The sequence below is a fragment of the Lepidochelys kempii genome, chromosome 13 (assembly GCF_965140285.1).
Source record: "Lepidochelys kempii isolate rLepKem1 chromosome 13, rLepKem1.hap1, whole genome shotgun sequence".
NCBI classification, from domain to species: domain Eukaryota; kingdom Metazoa; phylum Chordata; order Testudines; family Cheloniidae; genus Lepidochelys; species Lepidochelys kempii.
The window spans coordinates 8,370,941-8,393,790 of record NC_136392.1 but is presented as its reverse complement, the minus strand read 5'-3'; the positions used below and the strand labels follow the sequence as shown (position 1 = coordinate 8,393,790).

The window sequence follows — 22,850 nt, the reverse complement described above, 5'->3', positions numbered from 1 at the left end:
ACGCACCCACCTTCTTCCTTTGTTTTTGGAGCAAAAAGAAAAGTGAAAAAAATGTTCCCACCTGCTTAGCAGCTGCCATATTTAAAAAACCACCCACAACAAAAAATAAATAATCCCCATCCCATGGACAAAGACATCCTTCCTAGGAATAGGGAAAAGCTGTCAGAAGTGCTCAGATGGGGGGATGGTTTGCTTGTCTTTTTTAAGCATTCAAAATTCATGACCTGTCTACTCTGAAAGCTACTATGTGGCTGAAGAGCCAGTGACCGTATCATGAGAGTCAAGAGACTGTAGCCTCAGCAACTTAAGAGAGGAAGGGATGTTTCATCAGGCTGTTTAGTAGGCTTTATTTGTGTTAACTCTTCTCAAGCTCCAATGGCTAACACATACTTTGGAGAAAGAATGCCTTTGTTAAAGGGTTTTACCCCTCAACCCTTCAAATGAGGTGCAAGAGCTCACAATAAACATCCCTAAGCCTCACTACTCCTCCCCACAGAGGTCCTCCAACAAGAAGAGAGGTAATTGATTATTGATGGTCCTGATACTTCTAAAAGGTAAAAAACCAAAACACAAATTATATAAAGAAGTCCTGTTCTGTTTCTCTCGCGGTAGCAGGATATACTGGGCCCTTTAAGGCAAGCGGACCACTTGGCTCATAAGCAGCAAGGCATTTTGTGACTAGTACTTTAGGAAGGAGGGACGGAACTGTAGCCATGGCAACAACGCATGCTGGGGGAGGTGGCAGGGATATAGAAACCCCTCCCTTTCAGCTGCTGTTGGGTTTCTCCAAAACAGGCTTGGGAAAGAGCACTGGGGAGGACTAAGGATTTCTTGGCAGAGAGCTGAGAAGGTGGGTAAGGAGAAACCCCGGACAGCAGAATTTGTGTAAAGAGCTTCTCTCTGGGTGCAGGAAGTGACTGCCTGCATGGAAGCGGAGCTTGCAGAAAGCAGGAGGCAACAATCTGCTTCCTCTTAGAAGCCCAGGTTTGGAGTTCCCAGTAGAGGGAAGGAGTGCTCCCCTTCATCCACCCCCAGCATAGCTGGGTGATGAGCTTGCCATAACCCAGACCACAGATTAGAAGAGCAGACGATCCAGCCAGCTACAATTTAAGCTGGACCCTTCTATCGTTTACATCTTGTACACCAGCCCCTGGGACAGATCAGGCCCTTGGGACAAATGCCTGCAAAGACAGATCCCAATGAGGAGGCGATGTATCTTGAAGTATTATGGCCAGGTTGTCCATTTATGATGGATGTCTGTTAACCCAGCAGGGGTGAAATTCAGTTTGGCAGGGTTGCTAAAACACCTGTTCACCCTAACGGGAAACCAAGGCAGCAGCTACATCACCCTAGGACCTAGTCAAAGATCCAAAATAATCAGAGGAGCTCAAAATCCCACAAACCTAATTTATTTTAATTAAATATTTTGCAGAGCACCATTAAATTGATAGCTATGGCTCCTTCGTAGCTGCAGCACCAGACGTACCTCAGCATGAACAGGTACGGTGAATTGCCTTACATTTGTCTGTATCCCTGTGGTCTTTGGTTCTTTTGCTTGGGTGGATACACTCTGTTCTAGGATCACTATGGAGACCACTGTTTTGTTCTAAGGAATGAGGACCTCAGTTCCCATCCCAAGCCGAATGTTTCCCAAGCAAGCAAGCATCAGCAATGCAACAGAGAACTGTGCCAACCACCAGCAGACTGGGCTTCTTTTATTACTCATTTCTCTCAGGGTGTATTAAGGCAGGTTTTGTTGTTGTTTTAGAATAACTAGGACTTGGCTGCATGCTAGTCCCCACCCACCCACGTCTCACTGGAGATGGGAGAAGTGCAGACTGGCTATTACTGCGCAGGTCCTCCGAAGTCCTTTAACAACCACCAGGTTAAAGGATAAACTGATATTTCTAAAGGAAAATTAGAGAGGACTGGACAAAGGTGATAGAAAGAGAGCTGTGAATTGTGCTCTTCCTTCACATCTCTCCTTTAACAATGCACAAGGCCAGGTGGTTTACATACCCATGGAAAATGTTAAAAACTTTCTCTGAATGCACAGATGCCAATGGAGACTAGGGATTTAATTGTTCACTTAAGGGCTGCTTGTTAAAAGCGGAACACATGCCAAAGCCTTATGTCCACAACTGCATGCCTGGCTCACAAGGACATCTCTTCTATGTCCGCCCCTGCATGGTTAACCTTTACATAATAATACAGGCCCCAAGTAGCAGTCTACACTGTACAATAAGAAAGAGGAAGTGAGACTTGTGAACAGGAAATAGACTCCAGGAAAAAACACACCTCCTTTTGGAATGAGTTTCCCACTTAATAAGAATTAGTCTGATCCAGGGATAAAGGCAACCACTGTGTATTGCGATGACTGACACCTTCAGTTCTAAACTAAAGGGGCTCAGAAAATAAGCTTAATTAGCTGGGCCACTGAGACTCTAAGGAGGCTCTTTTCTGCAGAGCCTGCAACTTTGACCCACCACTTCAGCTCTTCGAAAGCACAGCAAACATCTACATCACAAGGAAAAAGGTCAGTGATCCACCTGCAGTGGTGCTGAAACAATTTGTACAGCAGGAGTGCTGAGAGCCAATGAACCAACTGTAAACCCTGTATCTCATGGAAACCACTTCAGGCTGGGGGTGCAGCAGCACCCCTACTTCTAGCACCTATTAGGGATGTAAAAGGTTAAACAGTTGCTTACCAGTTAACCAAAGTTAACCATTAACCCCGGCAGACCCGTAGAGGGTTGGCAGAAAGGACTCCAGCCCCGACCAGGGTGAAGCGGCCCCAGCCCCAGCCATGCCGGCTGAGCCAGTGGGATCCTAGTCCTGGCCGGAGCAGGCCCTCAGTCCCGGCTGTGCCAGGCCGGCCAGGGCTGTACGGGGCCCCTGACATGCCCACAGCCCCGCCCGACGCGTCCCACCAAGCCCCGGCACCAGACACCTGCGAGCTGGCCCCAGTCACGCTAGACCCCGGCCGTGCACACTGGACCCTACAAGATGGACCCCCAGCCCCCCACTGTGCCAGGCACCCCAGCTACCTCAGTTAACGGTTAACCAGTTAAACGAAATAATCGTTTAACCGGTTAGCTTCATTGATATTTACATCCCTAGCACCTATGTCCACATGTTCTGTAGCTTATGCACGTTTTTTTTTTAGTATCCGTAACAAAAGGACCTTCAAACTAGTCCTAGCGTTCATCTATCCTTTTCCTCCGTCTTCTGTAAATTATTACAGTGTGCAGCTTTTGAATAAACTGAACTGGATTTGGAGTGTGTGCATCTGGTAGAAGTTACTACCGGGAGCTCTCTGAAGGATGAAGCACACTGTCACCTCTGAAGAGACCAAGGCAAATGGATAGGACTGTCAGTACAGAAGGTCAAAGATGGAGAGGGCAGCATTCTCCTTCTAGAGCAGCGTCCCACAACACACCAGACTAAGGGGTGACTGATTACAGCCTGTAAGTACCTAGGTGGGGAACAAATATTTGATAATAGGCCCTTCAGTCTAGCTCAGAAAGGAATAATGTGATGCAATGGCTGGAAGTTGAAGATAGACAAAGTCAAACTGGAAATAAGGTGTAAATTTTTTTAACAACAAGGGTAATTAACCACTGGACAATTTACCAAGGGTCATGGTGCATTCTCCAAGCCTGACAATTTTTATATTGAGATTGAATGCCTGTCTAAAAGATGTGTTCTAGGAATTATTTTGGGGAAGTTTTATGACAGTGGTTCCCAAACGGGGTTACGCTATCAGGAGATGGGGTTGCAGTGATCCCTGCTGTGCCGAGAGCACCATTTTGAGCCACACAGGGTAACCTCGCATGCACTGTACATGCAAGGTCACGATACCTGGAGGACATCATTTTGCTCTACAAAAGCATCCTCCACTCCTCACACATGCTGTGTGGAGTACACCACTTTGCTCTTCTAAATTACGTCCTCCATGCTCTCTGGGGTCCTGGCAGGAAAGATTTCATTAAATTTGGGTCATACTGGCAAAAGTATGGGAAACCCTGTTCTATGGACTATGGTATCCACAAGATCAGACTAGAGGATCATAATTAGGGCTCTGTATTTGTCTCTGAGGTCACGGATCCCATGACTTCCTGCGACCTCGGTGACTTCTGCAGCAGCCAGTGTGGCTGAACCCAGGGCTGCCCAAACAGCTGGCCCCAGAGCCCACTGTTCAGGGGGCCCTGGAGACAGCCACACTGGGCCACTGCTGGAGCGGCTCTGCAGCCAGCCACACCAGCTGCTGCTCTGGTGGCCCCGGGGACCGCCTGAGCAGCTGTCCCGGGGTGGTGGGAGCAGCCGCAGCTCGACGGCTCCTGGCAGCAGTCCCAGGGACCACCCAGCAGCAGCGGATGCAGCTGGCCCTGGGGACAGCCTGAGCAGTGGTGCCGGGGGCAGCAGGAGCTGTCACAGCTTGGCAGCTCCCAGTAGGTGGTGCCGGGGGCAGCAGCTGGGAGCCTGGGGCGGGGGGGGGGGGGGGGGGGAGTGGAGAGGAAAGGAGCTGGTGCCATGGACTCTCCCCCCCACCCCCGGCCCGGGCTTCCCCCAAGATTCAATCATGGGTATTTATGGTGTAAGTCATGGATAGGTCACAAGCCGGGATTTTTTGTTTCTTGCCCATGACCTGTTCATGACTTTTACTAAAAATACCTGTGATTAAATTGTAGCCTTAATCATAATGGTCACTTTTGGCCTTGGAATCTATAAGATAGTGGCTGGAAGGTATGAGGCACTGTCAGACCCTTCTCTTCCAGGCCTGGGATTTTTTCCCCAAGTGGAGGCTGCCAGACAGGAAGAAATGTGGGCTTCAGAGAAGGAAATAAATCCCTGAGAGGGTGTGAATCAAGACACACTGCAAAATTTGAAGTTTTACCTACTGTCTGTTGGGGGGGCGGGGGGAGGTGGGGGAGTCAAGGCAACTTCAGCATCAGCCAGGGTTGGCAACAGCTCTGTGGAAGCAGGGACGCTAGGCACTCCACCTCCACCAGTGCTGTAGTAATTAACCTTAGGCAAGCACCGGCATGAAGGTACTTCCATTTCATGGCTGCAAGCATTCTTCCCCACGCAACGTACCATGAAACACTGACAATACAGAACACACTCTGGAGAGGCTTAGCCTGGTTCACCTTCATGTCAGGAAGATGTCAGGCTCTGGCAGGGAGCCAGCCATTCATACTGCTTGAAAAAGCCACCTGATTTATTACGGCTCTCGCTCCAAGAGTCTGCTCAACTAAAACACCTTCTATCGCGCCCTGTCCCTCCCTCCACCTGCTGCAAGTAGCAATCAGCAGAACTATGGCAGGCAAACACCATGTAGATTCACAGTCACTCCTCCCTGTGCTCTGTTCTTGTAACCTGCTGGTTCTGGCAAAGGCTCCAAAGCTTTTTCTGCTGGACTCTTTCCCCTTCCCCAGCTGACCTGCTCAGCGCTCGTACCGAGCCTTCACTTCCCCAGTGCATTGAGTAAGAAGATCAATCTGCACGTGCCTTGGAGCAGTTCCCTATTATTTCTCTGGGTAAAGCCAATGTGTCCCTGCACCCACTGACTTCCATTGGCAACTGCAGTACACTTACAGCAAGCTGCCTTTCCAACCATCACTCGGGTGAATACTGGCCTGGACTCCCTCCCATTCCGGAGGCTTTCACTGAAGAGTTAGCCCACGCTTCTACCCCAGTGCCGCTCCTGTCCACATGCAAAAACTTCACTGGGGTGCTGTGAACATGGGCTAGCTGGCATAGCTGGGGGAAAAGGGGTTGGAGCCCAGGTTCTGCTTTCACCCAGGCTGGTGACCCACCCACTTTGCAGTGAGGATCCAGGCTAAACCACTCGAGCGCTGACAATTCTCCAGTGCTTTCCCAAAATTCCTCCCCCGTGTGCCCAGGAGGACAGACAAGTCAAGAATCAGAGTGGGTCAGCTTACTGCAGCGCAACCACCCATGAGACGGGCCTCCCTGGTGCTCCCGCATTCCCAGTGTTACAGTCTAGAAAGGAACTGAAGGAGGCAGATGCAGATTTGAGCCATCAAAGCTTCAGTAGCTTGCCAGCAGTGTGCTCTGCAGACTGCATCCCTGCCTAGGGCCAAAGGTGCTGCTTGGAGAATGAAGGTGGGAGAAGAATGTCTGCCTTGACTTGATGGGCTTTGGAACCCTCTCTCCTTTCCCTCGATGGGCTTTGGAACCCTCTCTCCTTTCCCTCCCTCCCACAGGTAAAGACAGCAGTTGGAGCAAGCAAAGTTCCACCCACATCCTCAGGGTCAGGAGACAAAGCTCTGGTATTCTCCTCACCTCACAAAACCCCTGCATTTGAAGCGTTTCAGAGGGACCCAGTGGATGCCAGCTACCAGATACTACAACCTCCTTGGCCAGCATGGGTGAGGATTCTCACCCTCCCAAGAGCCAGATTATAAATCTGTTTTAGAGATTCTGATCAGGGCATTATGGGGATGTTTGGGGGGACAACGTGGATTGCACAGCTTAGTTATCAAGGGTCTCCGGAAAAAAAATATCTTTGTCCACAGCACGCAGAAAAGCTAATCTAGCACTGTTACCTGGCAGGGACATGTTTATAGGGGATCCTGGAGACTTAGCTCAAATGGATGAGCAGAAATTAACATATTTGAGTGTTACTAAAAATCCGGAGGTACAGACTGACTAGATCCCTGCAGCCATGTAGGAGGAAAGATCTCGGTGCAGAGAACCCCCTTCAGGCACACATCTTTAGGGCATGCTCAGCCCCTCCCCCAAGTTTATTTAACTCCAAACCAAGCAGACTACAAATAACGTGACAGTCCGTCCATACACCTGAAATTCTGCCCACTCAACATAACTCCTCCATTGCCGTCATAATGGCCATGCTATCAAAGCCACACAATAGTGGAACCATGCAAAGGCCTCACTCACCAAGCCCCATATCTGCACAAGCAAAAAAGCAATGTGCCTACAAATAAGGTGAGATTGTGCAGCTCACCCGTCACACAGGCTTCAAACACTCTCTCCACCTTTTGTTAGCAGAAGGCCCATTGCTCAAGCCCACCCTCAACCTGCTTGGAAACCACATTTTTCCACTAGCAGGGCCAGAGAAATCCCAATGCTGGCGATGAAAGTCTGCACCCAGCCAGCCCACTGGGGCGCTGCAGCAGTTAGAAGTGTTCACCACAAACAAGCTCTGGAGCGAATGCCCGGCTCACTGAATCCTGAAGAGTAAACTGCTTACAGCACAGACTGCCTCCTTCCCCTGTTCTATTCAAGCAACTGGGAAGCCAGGGCCATTAGCCAGGAGATCTCCCAGCAGACTGCAGGCGCTCTCTTGAAATGAAAAGCCTGGAAGTAGCTTCATGTCAGACCCTTCAGAAGAGTGTGCTATTACCCTGTTGCTTCCCTAATGTACTAGGGATATTTAAATATTGAACAGGGTGGGTTTCAAAATGAGGCGATTGCTTAAAAAATGCTTCCCTTCTGCCTAAGCAACAGGCCCCTATGAGACCCTCGAACAGTCCCTTTCAGAAGGGAGACCTGAGACAAGCAAAGCCCTTCTACTGCATCACTAGCACCCTGAGGTAAAAGACTATCTCTACAGCACACCAAGGAACGAGGCATCTGGAAGCAGGAGTCTTCCCTAGTGCCCCCTGCACACTCTCCTATTTGGAAGCTTCTGCAGACGGACGGGTTCTCTGGATACAGCAGACACTGGCCACGCAGCCAAGGTGCTGTCTATACACAAAAGAGGCGGCCTGCAGAAAACCCAGGATCACTAAGCCAAGTTTGTGGTTTCTTGTTTACAACATGGCCGAGTGTTGTTTTTAGAAACAGTCTATTCCTGGGGGGTCCCCTCCCCTCCACTGAGGAAAGTTTGATAAAATAACCCGACATTTCCAGAAGAATTTTTCTCCAAATGAACCAGTGCTACAGACATGAGCGGCCATGAGGGCTGGTAGCTAGCATTTCTACACTGCTAATTCTTTTCACTGGACAGTATTAAAGACCAAGGATCTATTGGCAGTTTTGTCACAAGACCTTTAAAGTTGATTTCATGTTTTAAAACTCCACGGTTTAAATGCACTAGTTAATGTTTTGCAGCACACATCTCAGCAACTCTGGGCCAGCCATGGCTCATGTTTTGGATAAGGCAACAAGGAATTCCGGGGTGAAGTTTACATACAACATGGTAGCCAAGTTAGCCAAAGACTCTTCAGGGGAACAGTTTCAAAGTGGGCACTACTATTATTTAGTCAGTGCCACAGGTTTTCGTGACTCATGTGACTGCCGCAGCCAATGCTTAGGGAGATGGTGTGGTGGGTAACGCTACGCAGCACAAATTGCATTTAGGTTTTGTTTGAGAGCTGGATAGAACTAGAAGATCATATCTGCACCCTGGGACCTTAGTGGAGAATTCCCCGGCCAGCCATCACAGCAGCTTTCGGTCTCACCTCTACCATGGGGATAACTGAAGCTCTTTAAAGACACCCAAGAGGACAGGTCCCTGATCAGAGCAGCTTGCAACCTAAACCACCACTTTTCCGTTACCTGTCCGAGGTCCAAGGTCACGTTGACCTGGTTGAACTCCAGCCCGCGAGAGAGGGGCGGACTCTGCCACCAGCGCTCTGTTCCGTCAATGGCGTTGGTTATGGGGTGAGCCTTGTTGCTGTTCATCGATGTGCAAATGTCACAGTACTGCCCCTGCCGGAAGACACAAACAGGAGAGATTCACACGATCCCAGAGTGGCTGGCACATTCCAAGCAGCAGACTTTTTTGGTTCATAAAAAGCCCAGACACCAGGGAGGGAGGATATGCTTGCCACGTAAAAGGAGAGGCAAAGAACAATCAAGAAGTGGATGCAGCACCTAAGTGGTTTAGCAACTGCACCACCACCCTCTCCCCAAAGACGACCTGTATCCCTTTAAAGATGCATATTCTCTCCACACGTGTTCTCTTTAAACCCACATCAAGCATTTTTAATGGGGATCTCGCCGGACAGGATGTCACAAGTGCCATTATTGCGGGCAACACAGTTGTGCTGTTGCGTTGGAACCATCCCCAAACTGAGGGTATATGAAGCACATCTACAACAGGAAATTCTACAGCACTGGAGGAGGGGATTGCTTGGGGTCCAAACCTGAGGGTTTTTTCCAATAAGCAAATGTGTTCCCTTCCCCTTCTGTACATGTATAATCCTAACAGGGACCAGAAAATCAAACCCCAAAACAAAACAGGGGCAGAAGAGGAAATTTACAAGTAAAACCCTTTCAGCTATGGCCCTGCTTGAAAGTAATAGCCAACAACATCCAATACCTGGCCAGACCAGCCAGCTTTGTGATCTCTTCAGCAGCAACAGGGCCTCTAGCTGTGAGTCACTCATGGTCTCCTTGGTGCAGCGTGGGTTGCTATGGTACCAACAGACCCCTGGGCATGCAGCCAGGGAGGGGGAGAACCCTGCAACTCATGGGGTGGGCAGGGGCCCAGCTGCTTAAGACACTTCTATTCTGTAGAACAGCAAGGCGGGTTACACCAAAAGGAGGGATTTGGGCCATGTTGAGGGGGCCTGAAAATAGTCCAGGGAATTGGTGAGTTATTAGCTTAGTCCCTCTGTCCTGTCACTTGAATCACCCTGCTATGAACAGCCCACAAAGGAGTTCACTTATCTGACAGTTCCCCTTTAAAAGGGATGGTTATCTCTGGGCATAGGGCGTCAGCCTCATCTGTCCTGGCTCCTTGTAGTTTTAATAAGATGATGTTAAAATAAAAAGAAAATGGTATAGCGTTTAAGCAGAGAAGTTTCTGGTTATCAGGGAATAAGGTGCGAAGTTTGGTTTAGGATCAGGCGGCATAAGGAATACATAATCTGCAATATCCCCGATTGGGGGTAAAAGGTTAATGGGTCAAAGTACAGACATTGAGATATGGGGGTATGTTGTTCATAGAATGGTTATGTTCAGGTGTGGTACAGATCTCCAGGAACAACCTCCAGCTTCCTCGCACTTCAAACCCTCTCCCCTCCAGGGCTGCAGTAAAACAGTCATCCCACAGAATAGCCATTGTCATTTCCACAAACTCAAAGGACTGGATGAGACTCCAAGCCAAAAAGGAAACAGAAAATTCCCAGCATTCTTCCCTGCAGACATGTGGTATGTTATTTGCAGGCAATTGTGCAACACAACTTGTTCCAAACAAGTCCACCTTTTAATTAACTCGGCTAGAGATATGAAAATACCAGACAGTGAAGTACAAAGCCAAGGAATGGAGACAGCCAGAGCTGCTCAGTGTAACACTGTTTGCTGTGCACCAAGACCTTGCTGTAACACAGGGAGTCAGAACAAGGACCTTTTAAACAAACTTCTAACAAGGGCACAGACAAGCAAAGAACACTCGTTCACCCAGTGAATATCTAACGGGTAACAAAACTGACCTATTAAAGAACAGACCTGCTAGAAGAAACCTGTGCAACAGGCTGTGTGGAGAATTAGATTTCTAGTGCCAAGCCCAAAATTCAGAAGCTTGTCACAAAAGTGGGATGTTAAAGAAACTTGGAACAAAATGCAAAATCCTCAAACTCTGATGTTCTTGAATTTTGTTTCAAGTGTTTCACACAATGACATGTGTGAATGACATGCAGACACCATCTGAAGTTTCCATAGGACTGAAAATTAACAAAGGCTACTGTACTTTATTGATGCTACAGATGTTCCTCTCTCTGTTACTGGTGCCAAGTGCCACTATTAAAGGCAAACATCTCAGTGGCTTACTTGAGCTTGCTATTAAATGGTGTAATTGGGCCCCTGATATTACCATTCCCAAAAGTTTATAGCTCATTTGTCTAGAGAGATGACCTGACTCACAAGCAAAATTGATCATTTCTAGCTACTCAGGGAGTCAAACATATTTTAGGGCAGATTACACACTTACATTGGAGATTCAGATAAAAAAGAGCTGAGCTCGGACCTCAGAATCTGAAGATTTTGTTTTAAAAAGAAAAATGCAGGTCTGAGAAGTGTAACCCTGTGACTTGTGGAAACTACAACAGACCGCAGTTTTCTCAGCTCAAGAGCAAAAGGGAGGAAGATGCCTATCAAGATAAGCAACAAGGTGAAAGAACTATTGAAATGGAGGAAGAAAGACAGAAGTTGCAAGAGGGTTTAAGGAACATAATAATGCTGCTATCAGAACAAAGGGGAGTGATAAGGAGAGCGACTGAATGGAAGAGGAGCCTTCAAAGAATCACTGGCCTGCTCCTGCTCCCAATGAAGTACACGGGAAATCTCAAATCTCCTCAGAGCACAGAAACAAGCCCTGAAGCCCTGCTGAGCTTGGCAGCCTTAAGGCAACTGGCTTTGTCCTGGCTTATCTGGCTTTGCCATTCTCAGTGATCCTCACCTAATTTATCAGAAACCCTGAGGGACAAGATCCCAGGGCTTTGGATAAGAAACTGGGGGGGCTAGGGAAGCCCTGGGTGACATTTTCAAATGAGTCAGCTGCACAATTAACTGTGCATACAAATCTGGTAACTGCACACACCAAATTGGCACATGCTTGGCTGTTGTTGCAACAGGTGTCTGGTTTTGCAGGCAGCTCTAACCTGTTGCCCAAAATTACAGGGTTTGTTTTCAATTCCAATTAAGTCATTAAAATGTTGGTGTCTTAATAAAAGGAAACATGGAAAAGACATAGGTAGAAATAATACAGTACAGTAGTAGTCCTTCCATTTTACAAAAAGAAAAGGGGGACTAGTGGCACCTTAGAGACTAACCAATTTATGTGAGCATAAGCTTTCGTGAGCTACAGCTCACTTCATCGGATGCATTCAGATAACACCCATTTTTTCATGTTCTGTATGTATATAAATCTCCTCACTGTATTTTCCACTGAATGCATCCGATGAAGTGAGCTGTAGTTCACGAAAGCTTATGCTCAAATAAATTGGTTAGTCTCTAAGGTGCCACAAGTACTCCTTTTCTTTTTGCGAATACAGACTAACACGGCTGCTACTCTGAAACCTTCCATTTTAGTCTAACATCCAAACTTCCAGGGACAGGTCTTTGACATTAGCCATCTCCCACTTATAATTTGTATAACACACAAAGCACGATAGGCACTTTACAGACATAGCAGATAACAACAGGTTTCAGAGTAACAGCCGTGTTAGTCTGTATTCGCAAAAAGAAAAGGAGGACTTGTGGCACCTTAGAGACTAACCAATTTATTTGAGCATAAGCTAGTCTCTAAGGTTAGTCTCTAAGGTGCCACAAGTACTCCTTTTCTTTTAGCAGATAACAAGACAAAGGGGCCAAGTCTGCTTCCACTGGACAGCAGTATAAATCAGGAGTAAACTCCACTTAATTCAATGGAGATGCACAGATGTAAAATGGAGAATCAGACTCCCAGGTTCAGACATGTAAGGAGCCTGGTTCACCTCACACTTACACCAGCGTGAGCAGAGAATCAGCCCCATAAATCCTACCCCGTGAGTTTATAATCTCAAGCGCTGATCCTGCAAACACTTAGGCGAATAACCTTACACACACGCGCAAGCGTCTGCATGAAGGGGGCCTATAGCTACACTACAGTTTATGTCGGCAAAAACTTTGTGTCGCTCAGGAGCGTGAGTATTCCACCCCCTTACCGACATAACTTACACAGACAGAAGCAGTCATGTGCACAGAGCTATGTTGGCAGGAGAGCTCCTCCTGCCGACGTAGCTTTGCTTACGCCCGTCACGGAGGTGGGTTTTTTTATGCCCATAGGAGACCTCCCTCCAGTCGGCATACAGTGACTTCACCACATGTGCTGTAGCAGCACAGCTGTACCAGATGCAGATGTGCCGCTGTATGTATAGACATGGCCTAAATGAAGAGGTATGTCAAGTGAAGGCAAAACGGGGGTGAGTGCTTCAGGGGCTACAGATACAGGCTCCTAAATAGACGTGAAGTTGGTGGGATTTGATCAAGTATTACTTTTGTTTTGAGAATGAACGCGATTCCCAAAATACACGTAAATTGCAACTAGTAGTGGGCAATCGAATTACCCAGGGAAGGCCAACATCTCTACACCCCAAATTGCTCTCTAGGGAGCAAGCTTTTGGAACACTGCAGCTAATTACTTAGGAGCAAGACTCAGAATGCAAGCGTGAGGGTAGAACATTTCCCTCACTGCATTTTATTACATGTTTGCGGTGCACTGTCTTGGAACCCAGACAGCCATGTCTTCATCTGAAGTTTAATCAGAAAGTCGCTTTTTACTGATAAAAGCCTAATGTGGTTCATCTTCTGTCCCATCTTTAGTCCAGTGGGCAAATTCACGGCTCATTGAAGTGAGATCGCTAGCAGTGGGTAGAGCTACTGGAATACTAGCAAGCACTGTACAAACTTCTCCATGCAGTTCTTTCCACTCAGTTCTGACCTGTGTAACTCCTGCAGATCACAAAAGCGACCACAGTTAAAAATGGTGGCAGCCATCTGTGAGGCTAGAATGAACTCTGACTTCATCATATTCCAAACAAGTCTGGAGCCTGGTGTTTAAAACTATGCCACAAACTCTGCGAGTTTCAAAGCTAGTATTATTAAACAGAACAGGGTTTTTTAGGAATTCGCTGAGGCAAAAAAAGTTGATTTCCCTTTCCCAAAAATTCTATTACAGTGTTAATTAACTAAAACAGTTAGTGGTGGGAGAATTGATTGAACCCATTAGATTGACAAGCTACAATATTTGTTAGGCAGCCAATCCAGCGAATGTCTGTCCTCTTAACGACCATGCCCCATTGAAACTTCTTGAGTAGCCATCAAAACTGCATCTTGCAGAGCTCCCGCCCAAAACCCTCCTGACAGTGGCTGCACTTTCTGTGGAACAGTGTACAAGAGAGCAGGGGACGGGGTCAGGCGAGTAACTGGTGAAACATGGAGCATCCTAGTGACATATGGGCAGGTTTCAGAGTAGCAGCCGTGTTAGTCTGTATCCGTAAAAAGAAAAGGAGGACTTGTGGCACCTTAGAGACTAACCAATTTATTAGAGCATGAGCTTTCGTGAGCTACAGCTCACTTCATCGGGTGCATCCAGTGAAGTGAGCTGTAGCTCACGAAAGCTTATGCTCTAATAAATTTGTTAGTCTCTAAGGTGCCACAAGTACTCCTTTTCTTCTCGTGACATACATTTGTAGTTCATTACGGTCACTTCAATCTGCTTAAATTGAACACTTCCCCCCCACCCCAAACCACCCCCACCTCCCCCCTCACTGCTTTAGTCACTGGGTGGTGTTGAAATCCTTAACAGGGATGAATTGGGAACTCTGACCTTTGCACTAATACCTCTTTTTTCCCTTCCTTTCAGGTGCTGCCTGTAGTCATGGAAAGGAGCCACCACAAAGGATTGTTCTAAATCTTTCAGATTGACCAAAGAATCTTAGCCTAGGAAGCAGAGCTCAGATCAAAGCACTCCCTTATCAAAGCTGCACCAAGGAGCGGGAGGGGGTCACTATAGCATCTCAAAGTCTAAGAAACCATGTTTGTTTAACTGGAAATAACTGGTAAGATGTAAGGAAACTACAGTGCTAGGGCAAGGCTGTATTTGCAAGGGCATGAGTCACAACTGCAGAGAGCTCCACACAAGTCATTAGACTCCAAATGCTTTATTTTAGCTACTATTTAATGCAGTCTGTTATAAATCAGGCTAGTCACACAGAAGCATCAAGAATGGCCACTGACTTCATGTCAAATGCATAGCCCTTAATGTGTGTAATAAGCCTCCATGTTGCTAATCTTTATTTTTTATAAGTCTCATTATACTGGATTTACTGATCAGGTATTTAGATGTTGGTGGCAACTGAACACAGAACAGCACACACTTCTCAGTTATCTTCCTCCCTGAGCATTACATTGACAATAAAAGCGCAGCCCTGAAGTTCCAACAACTGCTATGTTCAGGATTCATGGAATCCTTACCCACATCCATCAACGACAGAATAAGGCAATATTTGCCCAGTCGTGTTTTATTTTAGTCTGTTGCAGTATACAGGTCTGACGCACAAGTCTGCTAACAACTGTAAAGCAATAAAATGGAAGGAAGACAGAGTGGGATATTGACATCGAACTCTGCCCTTTAGTAGCCAGAAAATTCCAAGCAGCTAAAGCATTGGAGACTTAGGAGAACGTGGCCCAAATGGAATAACTGCTTTTAAAAAAACTTATCTGACCTGTTTGAGGACAGCAATGTCACACTAGCAGTTTTCCAAACTCTCCCTCTGCTTATTAACAGGCTGAGTAGGGTCCTATTGCTCCAGGTGACATAGCACCATCTCTCTTAAATTACCCAGGAGAAGCTACTGGCCAACAGCACATAGCGTTGCTTAGATTTGTCATTGCTTTTTTCTCATGAGGGTTTCAGATTCTTCTATTTGCTTCCCACTACTTTGGCTGTTCTCATGGGATTACAGCGGATCTGGGATTCATGGAACTAAAGCTCCCATTTTACAAATCCTCTTGCAATTGGTCTCCCTGCCTTCCAAGATGTCCATAGCTGTTAGTCATCCCTGTGTAGCAGCCTGTTTGAGTATTACAGCATTTTTGCAGTCTGCATTCCAAGGGGATTCCTGGCTACAGGTTCCTATTGTCAGGTTACACTGGGACACATGGGATACAGGTAAACTGTTTTTACAAGCTGATGTCAGGTGAATATTACCAATACCCCCCCTCAAAAAAAAATTTCAACACAAGCCGTATCTGGCTTACACACCCATATTATTAAATATTAGCATGATCACCAATGTCTGATCTTTTCTTTCAGACCAATTCAGCAGTCTCCACTTGCCCTGGATTTCATCAGCACAGAAACCAACACCTTTAAAAATAATGCCATAGGAACCTAACAGACTGTGTTTAGTTTGTGCAATTTTCTGGCAACCCTGGAGCATTTCTAGCAACCCTCGAAAAGGAACACGTGTTCCCTTTCCCCTGCAGCCTTTGCAAGAGAAACCACCTTTGGAGAATTCAGAGAAGATGCCTCCAAAAAACTAGCCAAGTGACAAGCTTTTAAGAAAAGTGAGGGGGGAGCAAATCACCCCTCACCATCCCTTCAAAAATGATCTTCCACAATCAACCCTTTAGTGGAGCTAAAGAAAATGAACACTCTGCAAAAGTGCAACTGCTATTTGCAGGGTGCAAGCACAAGGGTCCACACCTGGGAAAAGTACTAATGAAAAGATTGTCACCCTGCTGTTTTCTGAAACACTGAATTGCTCTCCTGGTAGCTGGTGGCCTAAAATGGGCCAGCTAATGTGTTGCAGGATTTCCCTCGCTCGCACGCTTCTTGTCTAAAAGGAACCTCTGAGCTAATTCCACACAGCCAGTAGAGCTGAAATCTACCTTTGCAAACACACGCTGATGGAAGAAAAACAAGATCTTGATTTACACGGGGGGAAGTAAAGCTATTCTGAAGAATAAACGCATCACACAATCCCACCAGGGCCAGGCGTATTCCTAGGGGAATTTAGTGCAGCTCCGCTCTGCTAAAGCACAGGACGAAAACTGCCTAGGGGGCTGCTTCAAACCACCCCGCTGGGAGGCGACCCGGGCCATCCAATGCAGCGGCTCAAAAACAACAAGAAGAAGAAGTTTCCTAAACCCACATGCCCCCGTCCCCCCTTCGCTGGGTGGCGAGAAGGGCAGAGGCGAGGGCGCCTGGGGCGAAGCAGGCACGGCCCTGAGCAGGCATTTCCCAGCTCGCTTTGTGCGCGGCTGGCCCCATTCACCGGCCGGCGAGCGCCTCGGCTCAAGGGAGGAGCGGCAGGAGCCGGGCTACCGGGAGCGGGGGAGCGGCCCGGGGGATGCGCGAGGGGGCTCGGGGCAGGTGCCCCCGGGACAAGCGGCGCCGCCGAGCCCCGCGCCGGGCTGCCCCCTACCTGGATGGTCTGGTTGGGGTCCCCTCCTGCCACCGGCCCGCCGACCAGCTTGCAGTAGAGATCCTCCACGGCGCGGGGGCTCCTGCGGCCGCCGGCCGCGCCGCGCTCTTCCCCGCAGGTGGCGGAGGCGGAGATCCGGGTGCTCTCGGCCAGGTTGAAGTAGGGCGGGTGCAGGCTGTGGCCGTTCACGTCCCCGGGCAGGGGGACCCGCGGGCGAGCCGCGCCGGCGGGCAGCGCCGCCGCCAGCAGCAGCAGCAGCAGCCGCAGAGACACCAGCGTCCCCGGGAGCCTGTCCGCATCCATCTCCCTCCTCGCCATTTTCACCGATGCTGCGAGCGAGAGGGACGGAGAAGGGGCGGGGGGGGGGAGAGAGGAAGTTGGCGGGGACGGGACGAGCCTAGCGCCGCTGCCCGCCGGGGCTCATCGCTGCCGGGAGGGATGCCGGGGGAGCGGGCTGCACGCCGCCGCCGAGGCTGGGTGTTTGCAGCCGCTGAGCCAGGCAGAGGCAGGGCTGCCTAGTCAAGTGATGAGACATCAATCTCTGCCCTCCCTGCCCCTCCCCGGGGCCGGCTGCTGCCCCGCCAACGCGCCCGCCGCGGCTTGGCAAACTCCAGCAGCGGCGGCGGCCGCCCCCCGGGACGAGGGGAGGGGAGTGGCCGCGGGGGTATTCATGCGGTTCTGCGGATTGTCTGGGCAGCCCTGGCGCGGCTGGCTTAACCCCTTCCTACGCCGGAGCCGGTCCCCCGCGCGCTTGCCAGAGGAAGAATTCTCTTTGCAGAGAGTCCCCGGAGCCACTCAACGTCCAGGTTGAAAAGATGTCTGCAGAGCAGTGCTCCCGCTCAAGAAACAAAGTTAGTGCAGGTTTCAGAGCGGTAGCCCTGTTAGTCTGTATCAGCAAAAACAAGGAGGAGTCCTTGGGGCACCTTAGAGACTAATTTCAGAGGAGCAGCCCTGTTAGTCTGTGTCCCTAAAAAGAACAGGAGGATTTGTGGCACCTCAGAGACTACCAAATGTATTCCAGCATAAGCTTTCCTGAGCTGCAGCTCGCTTCACTTCATCTCTAAGGTGCCACAAGTACTCCTTTTCTTTTGTCTTAGAGACTAACACATTTATTGGAGCTTTAAGCTTTCCTGGGCTAAAACGCACTTCATCAGATGCATGGAGTGACAAATAAAGTAAGCAGAATATATAGTATAGCATGTGAAAAGTTAGTACAGGATCACATTTCCTTTTACAGCTATTTTCTGACAAATCTATTTAAATGCCATGATAAAAATCACCTGCCCCTATTAGGTCAGCAGCTGAACTATTGGAAGGAGAAGGGGCCCAATGGGGTGTACTAATTTTTTTTTTTTTAATGATTGATATAACCTTTACCGACCCCATATGTCTGCTTCCTGGAACTCCTGCCCTGCTGCGCTCAGCTGCCCCCTTTTGTATTGTCATCCTCTTTTGATACTTGTTAAACAACATCGTGGATTAGCGCAATTTTAAAATCTTCAATAAAAAGTTAGTAACTAAAAATCAGATTAAAAAGTTTAATTGCCTTAGGTTGACAACACTGAGGGGGGAAAAGCAAAATCTACTTTTCTTCTCACCAGTCATCCTGTTTGTTCGTTTCTTTTTTGCCATTTCACTCAGTTTAAACACTGAAAACAGAATGGTCACCTTATTCGAGTCATTTCATTTCCCGGTTCTCCTGCATTAATTTAGCAAAATGCTGTTGTATTTGCCTCTCCAGCAGTGCGGGGCAGGAATTTAAATGCAAGCAAAAAATATTAACAGGAGATTTTATATTTTTATAAAATAAAAGTTATGCCTAAACTACATGGTGGTGTCTCTTTAATTTAAGCATATTTAACTGATGATGTTTGCAGGACCCAGGGGCGCTAAGACCTGGATCCTGCAAACACTTATGCATGTATTTATCTTTAAGTACAAAGTAGTACTATTGATGTCACCTACTCACAGGCAGACTCATTTGCAGGGTTGTAACTATAACAGTAAATTTAATACCAGCATGAAACATAAAATGAGGGTAAGTCTAGAATGCTGGGCCCGCTGCATTGCTCTAGACTTGATCTGACTTTAAGGTGATCAGATGTCCCGATTTTGGGATCTTTTTCTTATATAGGCTCCACCCCGTCCTGATTTTTCACATTTGCTGTCTGCTCACCCTAACTGATTTTGCCATAAGCAATAGAAGATCTTAACTGTGCTATAGTGGTTCTGTTTCTTAAGCCCTTGCACTCTACTAACAGACTGTTATGAAGTTTCTCCTCTTTCATTTGCAGTTTCCAATTATCACGCATTATCCCCTTCCCCTCCTTTGTGGAATAGCCTATCAGGAGATATTCCTCTGGACAGGTTTTTTTTTTTATTATTTGTTTGTTTGTTTTTTAATCTAAATTCATGCTTTATGCTTACATTTTTTAAATGCCCACACAACTATGTGCTTAATTTGACTATTTAGCTACTGCAGTTGTGCATGCAGATCAAGTGTGCATTTGTGCACCTTGCCTTTTGTACTTTTACTTGATCTAATTTTTGTAAAAGGTCTGACACAATAATGCACAATACAATAATATTTATATTGCAGCACCAGTCGTAGCAGGATGGGAACAATGGCATGCCATTGGAACTACCGGAAAATGGTGCTTGGAGGAAGCCAGCATGACCCCAAGGACCCTGCAATACACCTTGCTACAACTGGTGTGACATTAGAAGCCCTGACATTCCACTTGGATTAACTAGTGTGCCACTTGGAAGAGCTGGTAGGTCACTAGAAAACTCACCATGCAGATCCAAACTGGCACGCCACCACAAGCCGGAAACTGTTACACTGCCAGCCAGCTGTTCCTCTGCTGGCACTGCATATCATGAGATTGTATTAGCATGACATCATGACTTGTGAAGGTACAGTGGCTAAGGGTGCTTTAGTCTGCCTAGTTCTACCTGGCAAGGAAGCATTATTAGACCACAGCAGCCAAGCCCATTCAATTAGCAGGGACTTCCTGTAATGCTTTCAAGTTTCTTTTAACCCCCTCCTCTTTAGGGAGCTTTATTAAGATTTGAAAATCCCCTAAGTAGTAGTTGCATTCAGAAACCTTTCTCCCATGCTTCCCCCATTTCGGGCCAAATTCTGCTCACCTTACTTACAGGAGTAGCTCCATTTAACTCTAACTCAGCTGACTAAGAAGCAGGGTTTGTTCCTTAAAATGAACACTAAAAAGGATCATTTCCCATTGGTAAGGTTTAATAGCAGTGTTTGAAATGTTTTGTTTTGTTTTTTTAGTAATAGTTAATTAACATAGCCTATGCAGAGAAATCCAATACTGCAATGGACAGGAAAATTAAAACGAGCTTCCTTAAACAATATTAAATGCCCCATTCGTTATGGGACTCAAACAATTAATTATCTGTGAACATAAAAAAGTTAATAGTGAAAGCAGGGCATGGATTAGCAAATAACCTCTTTCTCCAGCAGGGGAATTAGAGGCAAAACAGCAATAGCAAATCCAATCATTTTAATCCATCTAGTGGTAGCCTCCTGTCACATAATTAATCATCCCTCCAAAATGCAATTAAGAATAGGAACTATTTATTAAGAGTGAAATCAGAGTTAACACATTTAGTAATGGTAGTATTAGCTGCAAGGTTTCCATGAGCCGCGGGATAGGGTACAACGATAACTGTGATGCTTGAATTTGAACAGTTTCAATTTAACTGTGGAACTGCTTTGTGTAAGGACGTGCAGTGCACATTTAAGGACAAAAAATAGGATATCTAATGCTTACAGATGAGCAATGGGAATAGACTATGCTAAAGAAAAGTTTCCATTTGAAGAAAGTATAAGTAGTAGTAAGAGGCAGAGGATTTATAACAGTGTTGATCATTTTATTTTGAGATTAAACAGAAGTAAACCAATGCTTTTTACTTATTCTTCATCAAGAAAAAAGAAAATGCTATACACTAAGACCAAACATTTTCATGAGCAGTAACTAATTTTGGGTCACTCTTTATCTTGATGGTGAAGAATAAAGGCACCCAGATTAGATACTGATTTTGAAAATTCTGCACTAAGGGCCCAATCCTAGCAACTGGTGACCGCCTCTTATATGGTCCAGTTCTAGTTCAGCAATGTGTAGGATTAGGCACTAGTACAGAACATTATTCCCAGCTGCCCAGCCTATGAAGACAGTATACTTCACACTTATATAATGCCTTTCATTTGAGCATCTCCAAGTGTGATACAAGCATGATAGCTCAGTGGTTTGAGCATTGGCCTGCTAAACCCAGGGTTGTGAATTCAATCCTTGTAGGGGGCCATTTAGGGATCTGGGGCAAAAATTGGGGATTGGTCCTGCTTTGAGCAGGGGGTTGGACTAGATGACCTCCTGAGGTCCCTTCCAACCCTGATATTCTATTATCTGAATTCCTCTTCACCACATGCACATTATATTTATTACAATACGCAGCAGATTTCATCTGAGGATTTCAGCGTACTTTATAACTATGGGTAAATATCACAATCTCCACTTTACAAACAATGAAGCTGAGGCAGAGGGAGGTGAAATGACTTGCCTCAGGCTACACAGAGATTCAGTGGCAGGACCAAGAATAGAGACAGAGTCTCCTGACTCCCACTTTGATACCCTACCCAGTGAGCCACACTTAAGAACTGCCAGACTGGGTCAGACCCATGGTCCATTGAGTCCACCACTGTCCCATTGCTGAGAGTGGGCAGTACCAGACGCTTCAGAGGATGGTGCAAGAAACCCCAAACAGGGCAGATATGGGATAATCTGCCCCCATGAAGGTCTCATCCTAATCCATAACAGAGAGAGGTTTAAACCTTGAAACCTGAGGTTTTATATCCCTTCCAAAACTCCATTTTTAACATTCGATATAACAACTCTGGATGTGGTCATTATTCATATAAACATCTAATCCCTTTTTGAATTTTACTAGGTTTCTGACTAGGATGACACCACCTCTTGGCTTAACGAAACTATTAGCTGAAGCATGGGGTCAGGCGTTATCTTAGATAGGAGGTCTTGAAGCAGGATGGGCCTTCCAGTTTAGAACCTATGCCACTACTAGAAAGGTAGTCAAGTGCTGCAAAATCCCTCCTCTGGTGGTCTTGCTCAAATCCAGTCTCTGAATCTATATACAACAACAATTGGGTTTTCAATCATACCACCATCTACTCCTCCTTAAGCCTGCTGCCTTTAAATGCATTTTACTCCCATTGAAGTCTTAATAAACTGTTAATAAATGAGATTTAGACAGCAACAAAATAATGATGTGCTCTCTAGCTTTACAGAAATCTGAGAGACTCTGGTGAAGCCTTGGTTTAATATTTGGACATTTGGGCTTCTTGGTATTTTCCCCCAGTTGGCATGGCCACTAGCTAGTTTATCTAGGCATAGAGTCAAGAAACAATGTCAACGCTTTCCCTCCCCTTCCCTCTTTAACATGGTGGGAAGAGGAAGCTTCCGACTCTCAGAAGCAGAAATTGTGTCTATCAACTATTTCAGCAGTAGTGCTGACAAGTTCTGGAAGGCGACCTGCCATGAACAACATCTCTGTCCATTTTCATATTATAATAGTGTTGACGTCGTCGATCTGAATTGGTGCCTATATTTTATTTATTTATATATGAGAGAGAGGGATGGATGGGCCTCACACAGAAAAAGCCAGTGGGAGTCCAGTGATAAAAGCTATGTATTAGCTTGCAGTACTTCAGGGCAGAGTACCACCCTACTCTGGCATCATGGTGATGGACCTAGTGTATGGATATAGATAAACAGAACTGACAAGAATTTTGCTGAAGGCTTGAGGAGTCTGAACAGAATCTGCCTCACTTTCTCAGAGCTGCAGTGGGTCTGCAGGGTTAATAAGAATAGAGTAATAGATAGATAAATAGAGATATAGTCACTAAAG

General features: G+C 46.8%; 1 protein-coding gene across 5 annotated transcripts in view; it reads right to left on the bottom strand.

Moving 5' to 3' along the window:
* The window catches only part of LAMA5 (laminin subunit alpha 5), a 167,132-nt gene extending 149,499 nt beyond the window's left edge, over window positions 1-17,633 (bottom strand). For 4 of the 5 annotated variants that reach the window (XM_073309132.2, XM_073309133.2, XM_073309134.2 and 1 more), the window contains exons 1-2: window positions 16,905-17,624; window positions 8,548-8,700 (exon numbers count right to left, since the gene is read on the bottom strand). In XM_073309132.2, the coding sequence (XP_073165233.2) occupies window positions 8,548-8,700; window positions 16,905-17,222 (471 nt within the window). In that variant the 5' untranslated portion in view covers window positions 17,223-17,624. Of the gene's footprint in view, window positions 1-8,547; window positions 8,701-16,904 lie in introns of all 5 variants that reach the window. The other variant, XR_012154649.2, reaches the window with a different exon arrangement.
* Window positions 17,634-22,850: the final 5,217 nt, after the last annotated feature.